This window comes from Xiphophorus hellerii, chromosome 12, assembly GCF_003331165.1.
Source record: "Xiphophorus hellerii strain 12219 chromosome 12, Xiphophorus_hellerii-4.1, whole genome shotgun sequence".
NCBI lineage: Eukaryota > Metazoa > Chordata > Actinopteri > Cyprinodontiformes > Poeciliidae > Xiphophorus > Xiphophorus hellerii.
The window spans coordinates 29695569-29705792 of NC_045683.1; the positions used below are offsets into that span (position 1 = coordinate 29695569).

At 37.4% G+C, this 10224-nt stretch overlaps 1 protein-coding gene across 1 annotated transcript; it reads left to right on the forward strand.

The window, feature by feature from the left end:
* The first annotated feature begins 633 nt into the window (after positions 1-633).
* vamp8 (vesicle-associated membrane protein 8 (endobrevin)) lies at positions 634-9382 on the forward strand. The gene is made up of 3 exons (XM_032579173.1): positions 634-947; positions 6735-6902; positions 8025-9382. The coding sequence occupies exons 1-3, from the start codon at positions 933-935 to the stop codon at positions 8208-8210; spliced, it is 369 nt and encodes a 122-aa protein (XP_032435064.1). The 5' UTR covers positions 634-932; the 3' UTR covers positions 8211-9382.
* Positions 9383-10224: the final 842 nt, after the last annotated feature.

Here is a 10224-nt window from a genome sequence, read left to right on the forward strand (position 1 = left end):
GCACCAAAGCTCCAGTCCAGGGGCCCACATTTATGTAGCTCTGGCTCTGTTTGGATTAAAGCCCAACTGAAAACCTCTTTCAAACTGATGTTCACATATTTATGCTCGTCTTTTATTTCTACAAAGTAGTGATATAATTGCCACCTGAAAAAAAATATTGATTCTATCCACCTGTATAAACAGAGTCCATCCTCATACACATTTATTTCTCAATCTTCCGATTTATTTTTTAAGGAGATATAATTTTTGCCTAGTAATTTAAATTCCTGTAAGTGTAAGTTCTTTGGCTTTTGCTGTACAACTCCGTTGAGTGCTGTTGCTTAAACATGAAAGATGACCAAGCACGCAGCCCCGAGCTTTTCCTACAGAGAAACATACAAAACTCTAGGAGAGTTTATGACTCGGTAAGATCACATTTAAGATGTGCTGGGAAGAACCTGTGAGTGTGACGTCACAGTAGGAGTGGCTCAGGTGTATTTTACGACAATGAGAGAAGTGCAGGTGCGGTTTCAAAATAAAAGCATTTTAATTTCGCCGTAAGGCCTGGATATCGGCCATAAAACGTTGGCATTCATCCATTAGCCCGTTAAATAGTTTGAACACATTAAATAAGCTTATTATTTTAGTGTTTGCTCGTCGAGAAACAAATCGTCGCATATCGCTGCGAGGTTACGTATTTTAATGTGACGGAGGAAGCAAATTGTGATGCGGTTCACTTGACACCGGCGACGCGGAGGAATTTAGTCAGAAGGAACGAAAAGAAACATCTACCAGGAAGTTAACTTGAAGAAGGAAACGTAGTTGGAACTTGAACGTATTAAACTCTTACATTTTATACCAGGTCTTAAAAAAGGTCTTAAGTGAACGCAACAAGGTTAAATTAAAAGTTGGACCGCCAATTTACGGGCAAGAGGACCTTTGCTTCCAACAAGATGGACTATGATCCGGTAGGTGATGAGAATAATGGCTGAAGCCTGTTTGTTGCTCAGTGAGTCTTTCCAACGATGCCGCTGCTGGCCGCCATGCAGGCGGTTTTCTAGAGAAAACAGGTTTTATGGAAGGGAGAGAGGAAAAAACAGGCTCACTCAGAGAACATATTAACTTTTAAACGTAGAGGAAGAAAGTTCTTGCGACGCCGAGCTAAAAGAAAAAAGAGGCTAATAACACCACCCTAATAACACCACCCAATGGCCAGCTCTCACCAAAAACTGCGTCGTGGAAGGATATTTTTTTCTACCTTTGTTAAAACTAAAAACTTAGCACTAAAAAATGTATCCACTTCACATAACCTGTTGCGGTGATAACATTGACTTTTTAAAAATTAATTTTAAATAAATATATTTAATAGTTTTCCCCCAGAGAGTGTGTGCGTCCAGCTCTATTTAATTCCACTCTTTGGGACTGTTGAAAACAAACCTTTAACTGTGGCCAAAGGCAAACAGGTACAGTTAGCAAATTAGTTACGTCAGTTATACTTATATCCACTTACCTGTTATTAAGTTTGGTAGAGAAAAAATAACGTAATAAACCCACTAAACACGTACGACATGCTGTTATTTCGATAAAGCTGGTATTTTGGGGTTAGTAATAGCTGCCTTACAAAATGCTGCCCATTTTAAAACATTTGAGTGATTAGTTGCTGTTCTTTCCCATGACTGTTCCGTTTTTAATTTTTATTTTTTTTAAAGTGGAAATATTTGCTAATGGTTAAATGTATCTTTCTTGCAAGCCATGCAGAATAATTTGTTCACCCAGCTGACTGGCAGTAAGCAGCAACAGGTGGGGGAGGGGTTCTCCAGCTTCCATCTAGTCAATGGAGACTAAAGTCACTCATTCAGTTGTGTTTAATTAAAAAGACAAAGCTGTGATGAGTTGAGAATCCGTATATCAAACTTTCTTTGATATTAGTGGCTGAAGTTGCAGATCCCAAAAGACTGAACTTAAAAATACTACAAAATTATTCCGTTTATTTTGTGACGTCTGCAGCAATTCACCTTTCACATTTTAATAATTTACACGGAACAACTTATGATTTTGATATTTTCTTGTCTGGATCAACCACAGATCTATGTACAGTAATGACTACAAATAAACTGGGGGAAGAATTAGTTCTCAAACATTATGACATCTCTAAAGCTTCACCTCAATAAATCCAGTTTTTATGAGAGATTTAAAACGGTAGAGGCAATAGGAGATGGAATATTTTTAGCTGGTATTGTTTTACAATTAAAATAAAGTTTCAGTCTAAAGGTACAGTGTGATTGGTTGAAAGGAGCAGATTAGTATTGTTTTCATTTTTACTCTGAAGTCAAACCTGCAAAGTCCCTACATTGAAACATAGCAGAAAGTTTAAATTATCATTTGAAAATTCTGAGATAATTCAGCCGCCCTGACCTCAAAACCAAAAATGGCTGCGGTGTGTTTGAGAACCCAGAGGTAGCTGCAGCAACAAACAGTTTGTTTTCATTTCTGGAATGTAAATGAATATATTTTGTACAGCTGTTAGTCAGTCTGTCCCTTCAGGCTTCACTGAAAACAACATTTAACAAACTCCACATGTTTTCCTCGTTGCTAGTTTGACCAAGTTGCTGCTGATTTCATTTCCAGATTTGACTTCATTGGTAATTTATACACATTGTAGAGAGATTAACCAAAGAAAACATTTCAGTAAAAAAAGTACATACAATTTGACCATGTATTGAATATTTTATTTTTCTTTCCTTCGCATCGCCGAACACTATGAAATTGATTAAAGGATCGTTAAAAGGTTTTAAAGAAATCTCTATTTCTTTAAAATAAAGTTGTTTTTCTATGTATTGTATTGCACAATGTTATGGTGAACTTTTGTGCTATATGACTTCATATATTTTTTTTAGATTTGTAACTTAATATGCTCATTTTAGATGAAAATTGCTTCTTATTTATCATCATTATTCCCTTTTGTTGAAGAAGATTATTAAGTTGTCTGTGTTGCACGTTAATCTATTGTATTCATATTGATTGTACCTTGAGGGAGTACAGATGAAAATTAGCCTTTATGGCTAACCCTGATCATACTTTGTCCCTTTTTAAATAAATAAATCAACAATCAACAAACCAAATTGTACTTTATACAGTTTATAGTAAAAACACTTAATGCAAACCAATGAGGAACTGCTTTAGTGTAACCAAGATTTTAAAAAAGCGTTTTTATGTAACAAATGTTTTTCTCTTTACAAAAGAGAAAACCATGTTCATACCCAGTCACGCATAAAAAGGATTCTTCAGCAATTGGGCTTTTCCAAGTGAAGTTTGTGCGTTTTAAAGCAACCAGACGTTTCTTGGTAGAGTCCAAACTCAATTTATGGTCTAATTGTGATTAAAGAATCTCAGAGCTTGTTCATTATCTCTATACTATTCAAAGCTTGGCACTTATTATATTTGGGTAGTAAAATCAGACAGTTAGGATTTGGAGCTGTGGCTAACACGGACGAAGGAAATCAGTCACTTTGCATTCAGAGCAGCAGTGAAACACACACTGTAGTTTTTGTTTTATTTTTTTCCTCTGATATCTTTAGCTTATATACACCAGCTAAATATCATCTGACAGGCTTTTGTATGAGTTACTGAGTTCAACTGGAATACCAAGGCCACTTTCCATGAATCACATGCCCCTCCTTCTGTGAGCAGAGATACTGTAGCTGTCTGCCATGCAGTGTTCCTTGAAGGAGTCATTGGTGTGAAGAGATCAGGAAAGGACCGAGCCAGGTTTGTGTGGCAGGCGAATGAAACGTAAGGTTGGATGTCACTCCTTCCTCAGTGGACGTGGAATTTAGCAAAAAATAAAAGCAATACCATGCAGTTAAGCATTAATTAATGAAGCTATTAAAAATCTATAAAACGTGTAACTAGGATGAGAATAGCATGAAGACAGAGGATAGCATCAGACAGACAACGGATGACGCAGGAGAAACCTGCTCTGTTTCCTAGATACGGCTTTGTTTAGAGGCTGTTGCCGTCTTCTGGGATAAGGAGGTCTGTGTGTGCGGACACACACCTGCTGCCATTTCTGCTTTGAATTCACACCCACAGCATTGAAAGATGAGTTTACTTTCCACTGTATCAAACAACCCCAGGAAAAAATAATTTGGCATTCAGCAGGGTCGGCTGCCGCATGCCAGAGTTTTGATCAGTGACCTGAAAATGGCAACACGATACAAATCAGTAGGTTATATTTAATGGATGGCAAACCTTCGGTAGGTGTGAATGTTTTCTAAAGGTCTGTTTGAATATTTATGATGAGTTTAAAGTTTGAAGGAATGTTTACCCCGCCACGCATGAAAGCGATTCTTCAGCAATTGGGCTTTTCCAAGTGAAGTTGGTCAGTTTTAAAGCAACCAGACGTTTCTTGGTAGCTTCCAAACTCAAATTTATATTTTTCTTAAAAACAAAGTTCAATTCAATAATATGGCAAATAGCTGAAAAATATTAATGTTAAGGGAAAGCTAAAATATTGAGGATAAATGAGCGAGTTTTCTCACGTAATGGTGTTAAATGGATGTACCGTAAATCAAACTATTGGATGGGGATTCTAGTTAAGGACAAATTTAAGCTTTTTTTTTTTATCTCAAGTGGTTTTGTCCAAAATGTTGCCTTTTTAAAACTATTTATTTTAATTCTGACAGCAAGATAGGTATCTGTTACCTACAGTGGTGTATTAGGGACATTGTGTGTATATATATATATATATATATAGTACAGACCAAAAGTTTGGACACAACCGTGTGTCCAAACTTTTGGTCTGTACTCAATACAGACCAAAAGTTTGGACACACTTTCTCATTGAATTCAATGAGAAGGTGTGTCCAAACTTTTGGTCTGAACTGTATATATATATATATTTAAAAAAGAGGAGTAAATTTCTGCCATAAAAACTTGCAAGAAAACATCTTTGACTTGAAACTCATAAATGTTCAAGTTTTGTTCTAGAAATTTTCTGAGATTAATCTCAAAATTGGAGGGATCTTTTTCTAGCAAATGTTGAACTTTTCAAAATTGGCGGATATTTACTCCTTGTCTTACACTGTTGTACCAGCATAAAGTTGCTAAATTAGACCTGAAGACTTTTCTCCAGCTGCACTGAGTACCTCGGTTACTGCTGCACACTGCTGGTCATCTGACTGAAATTAGGCTTCTTGTTTTCTCTGTTGCCTCGTAGAAAGATGAATTCAGTGATTCAGAAACATCTTCAGTCATGACAAACAAAGGTAGCACAGCTTTGTATTCCTACTAAATATGATATTTTGAAAACTACGCCTGGTCTCTGTAATAATCAGTACTGTATTATTTTAGTAGCAGTAGGAATAATTTAGATTAAAATCAAACAGTTGGCTCACAATACCAGTTTTTGTTTTTAGTATCAGTAAATCTTCTTAAACTATATTGGATTTAGTTGAGATGATCGTACCATGAGACTACAGCTCAATCTTGGGTTTCTGCTGCCAGAAGTGTCTTACATGGATGAATCTGAATAGATAATATTACCACTGTCTACTACAGCTACATACCATGCAGCTCAGACGCTCCTGGTCATTTCCTACATAGTTGAGGAAATTAAAAAGAAATCTCCCATGGACAGTTGGATGGAGGTTATACCTTTAGAAACCTAGCTAGGCTGTATAATGTAGGGCTTTTGACACAACTCACCTTTATTGACGGTTGACAATTTGAGGAACTATTTTTTTGTTCTTTGGTTTTTTTTTTTTAGCGGTTATGTGTTTGCACCATGAGCAGCTCTACAGATTACCCCATCTGTTAAACCAGCCAACGGATGTTGAGAAGTTTTATCACCTGCTGTTGAGTTCAGTCTTCTCTATAAAATGAACATAGTTTTTCTGCTGACACTGAAAGATTTAATTACCATTGTTTGATTAATGTTCTGTGACTGTGTTGATGTCACAACCTTTTCTGTGCCTTTAAACAGAGAGACATCTATGAAATGTGTAAATCTACTTACATTTAAACTAATCACTATGCATAATACATAGATCTTGTTCTGTATTATGGTGAGCACATTGTGAATTTTGCAATTGAGTTATTTAAGCTCTAAAAGTTTCTTCCTTGTACTTTGCTGCATGTCTGCCTGAATTTGGGTGGTACTTAGATTATTATTTTTTTTAACCAGACACTTAATGTAAAACTTAAGATTTGTAGACTGTGAAGATAAGTTTATCCTGCATGAACAAAGCCTTGTGCTTATTCTGTAATACATGATTTATTTTCAGTCGTATCAGCTTTAAATCTTAGTCCAGAGATGCCCACAGGCCTTCAGAAGAGAAATAAGACTCCATACATTTAAATAGTTACTCTGATATTGCTGCTTGAGTTTCGAACCATCACAATTTCTTGGAAATAGGTGAGAGTAGTTTGACAGCACTTAGGATTTGAGTGCACAAACAATATTATATATTTGACTGCAGCATATTTATTGGGTCTAATTTCTAATACATGTGTTTAAAATTCGATAAAATGTTTATTGATGCAGAGGATGTCTAACATCCGCAATTTGTCATTGAAGAATGTCGAGTCCTCATTGACTTGACATGAGGACGAGTCAATGAGGACTCAATGAGGATAACTTGACATCAGTGATAACCTTGATGTCAAGTTATCAAGGTTACTACAGCCTTGTAAAGTTGATGATAACTGGCGTATTTCAGCTAATTCTGAGTTCTTTGTGTTCTTTGCCGCCGTAGGAGCGAGGAGGAATCGAGGACGCACCAGAGCCCAAGGACAAGGTCCAGAACCTGAAGGACCAGGTGGATGGAGTGAAGAACATCATGACGCAGAATGTTGACCGGATCCTGGCGCGAGGAGAGAGGCTGGACGACCTCATGGGCAAGTCAGAGGATCTACAAGCGGGGGTCAGTGTTACCGTCAGATTTTTATTATTATATATTTTTGCTCTCCTTTTGGTTTATCGGAAACACCGAGTTGCACTGTGTAGGTTTATTGTTGAGCCATGGTCACAGTGGCAGTCATTATGAACAACTCTGAACAAGATGGTTCCGCTGGGGTATGTGGGGAAAAAAGGCAAATAAAATGTTCTTCTTCATTCTGCTGCTGAACGCAACTTTTAATGGAGAGCGTTTCAGTCAGGCACCTTGGGAAGAGAATGAGCTCATTAACCCCACAGCTTGCTACCTCAGGATCAGATGTCTCATCACAGTACGCTTAAACCCATGTCACATTTTAATTTTAGTGTTCATTAAATGTTCACTTCAAGTCTCTGGGAGCGAAACCAATCAGCCGCTATAGACAAGAGTCTGAAGAGTGGAAATGGATTCAATCATCAAAAGTCCACACAAACTCCCTGATTGTAGGTTTTTTGTTTAAAAAAAAAACAAAAAAAAACATAAAAGGATCCAAATAAAGGAGCCATCTTGATTGGAAAGAACTATGAAAAATATTCCACTAGTTGTGTTTCCATTACAAATGTGCATAAAAATTTGTCTGTATTCCACTAATGTCAAAAAACACAATTTTGCAATTGATGCGTTTCCATTAAATAAGAGATGCAATTAAAATTACACGTGAACAGGTTTGTTTACGTGATGTTAGTAAAAGACATGCAGCGCCATCAGCCGCCAACTCCTCCTTGCCTTCCTTCTTCAGTAGTTTGCCCCAGGGGCGACATCCGATTGTTGATCACGTGATTTGTACAATGCAAAAAAAAAAAAAGGGTGCAATTTCGATTAAGCAAATTTATTTTCAAAACATCGATTTGCACAACTATATGGTCAGTGGGAACGCAGCTATTGTCTTTTAATTTTATTAAAAAGCAAAGCACTGATGATTGATAAACCAAGAAGGAGGAAAATATGCTTGTCCTAAAGAATTAAAGCTTTTCCTGCCAATGTGTCCTGATCCAGTGACTTTTGTAGAAAAACCTTCTGTGTAATTTGAGCATCTAGTTGATGTCTGAGAATTGTAGCTTGCAGCCGAATGGAGCCTGCGTGATCCTTCTCACGTTCTTCCAATTTCAGGCTCAGAACTTCAAGCAGACTTCTCACAAAGTGGCCCGGTCCTACTGGTGGAAGAACGTCAAGCTGATCGTCGTCATCGTGGTGGTCGTGCTCATCATCGTCCTCATCATCATCCTGCTGGCCACCGGAGTCATTCCCGTCAGCGCGCCTGTGGGTCCTGTAGTCACTCCCACCAAGAAACCGTGAAGGCACACAACGCGTCCAACGAGACACAACGAAGTCGTAAACACCGAATACCGAGTAATATATTGACCCTAGAACATGACTTATTACTACTTCTGGTAAATATTTAAGGTTTCTTAGTTTCTTCAGGTTACTTTCATGCTTTTGTTAAATGCACTTTTAATGATAAACTCTTTGAAACAGTTTAAATAAAACCAGATAAGTGAGTTATCTTTCCTTTTCTAACTTTTTTTAAATGCTTTTTTTTCTTTTTTTACTGGAAGCACCTCAGTCTTCTTCTCCATCTGTAGCTAGTTAACAGTTAATCTGAATGATTGTAGATTTTTATTTTTCATGGTTCGTGGTTTATGTTGACTTTTCCAAAGATATGCTTATGAAGTCTAAACCGGGAGAAACTTATCCAACGTGTTACGAGACGCACATTAGATTTTGAATGTTACCACTAACTTCATTAAAGGAGAACCTACTTTTTTACACTCACACAAAAGAAAATGTGTACAACTAAAACCAATGACTGATGTTGGTACGATGAATGTCTTTTTTTTTTTTTTTTTTTACATTCAAGCATCTATTGCATAATAGAGGCCTGACGTGTTGAGAACAGGTGGGACGCATCATCAGGCTCTTCCACAGAACAAACATTCAGGCCCACCTCCTTCTCCTGCCCCACCACCTGGTTAGCTTCAAAGAGGTCAAAATGACTCTAATTATCAACTGTATATACTTCTCACCAATGTGTATATTTACTGTTAACAAGTGTCTTTGCTGAAAATGTCTAAACATTAGAACCAAATGATCTAATTCTTTATTTTATTCAATGGAATCCAGAATGATTCCTGGATATTTCTGTGAAAATAAACTATACTGATTTCTGATTAAATGGCACAGTTCTGTGGTTGTTGTTTTTTTTTGTTGCTGTTTATCAGATGATTGTATAAAGAACCAGAATGTGTTGGAACAAATTCTCTCTGTGTGTATTATAGTTGTCTGTGATTGTGGGATGCAGTAGCCTCTGTTCTCTTAGCCTGTTTATTTTTGACTGAGTGATGGCGGCCGGATAAATGCTGTCCTGATGGCAGACCGCCGCAGAGCAGCTGACCGGTGTAGCTGCTCCGGGGTTTCTGGTGTTCAATGGTTTTACTGTCCGATGAAGTCAATAAATAGTATTTACCTCAGCCTGGTTGTTTGGTACTTGTTTGTTGTTCACCGTCTTGCCTGAAGATGGCGACCGGGTAGCGGCGCCGGTGTTCCGAAGCTAGCTCAACCTTTCTGGTTCCGCATGCACGCGTACGTGACAGGTGTTATGCTGAGAAACGCGTTCCTGCCGAGAATTGCATGCCCTTGTCGCGGGAACGCGCGTCGCTAAGACCCTTTTCACATGACGTCACACAACTTCCGTTTTGGCTCGAAGCTGTGTATCCTTAGTTCCGGTGTACATAGTAAGTAATGATAAAGTTGTCTATTTCATATATATATATATGTCATATATATATATATATATATATATATATATATAGAGAGAGAGAGGTATAAATCTGACAGCATATGTTGATCAGACAGATCACCGGAGCATGGAGTTTACACAGTCTCTAAAACATTTGCCTAAAATAAGATTTGAAGATATATCACGATTTGCAAACCAGTTCTCTCTGACAAAAAAATCTAAATTAGACAAAGGCTACAAATTCTTCACCGAACAATACCTGTTTGACTATGAAGGTAGGTATTTTTGTTTTGCGTAACCGTTAGCTTAGCATTAGTGAATTTTGTTAGCTAGCTAACTACGTGACATAACTGTTCCTTAACCAGAACTTTTTACTGTTTTTGAACTATAACGTTTTAGGCTCTAATCTTGATCAGATTATTAAATTATAGACTGGAGTTGCCACTCATCCCATAAAATAGGGATTTGTTTGTTATAAGCAGAGATGTCCGGTGCCGCCGCTGCTTTGTAATGCCTTTAATCGGACCACTTTTTCGGTAACGAATAATCTAACGAGTTCGTATTTCAAATCCA

What these genes read in the sequence shown, in the direction of transcription:
- vamp8 (XM_032579173.1), top strand. An exon ending in CAGAGGATCTACAAGCGGGG is followed by an intron (nt 6,903 to 8,024) that starts GTCAGTGTTACC and finishes TTCCAATTTCAG; the next exon opens with GCTCAGAACTTCAAGCAGAC.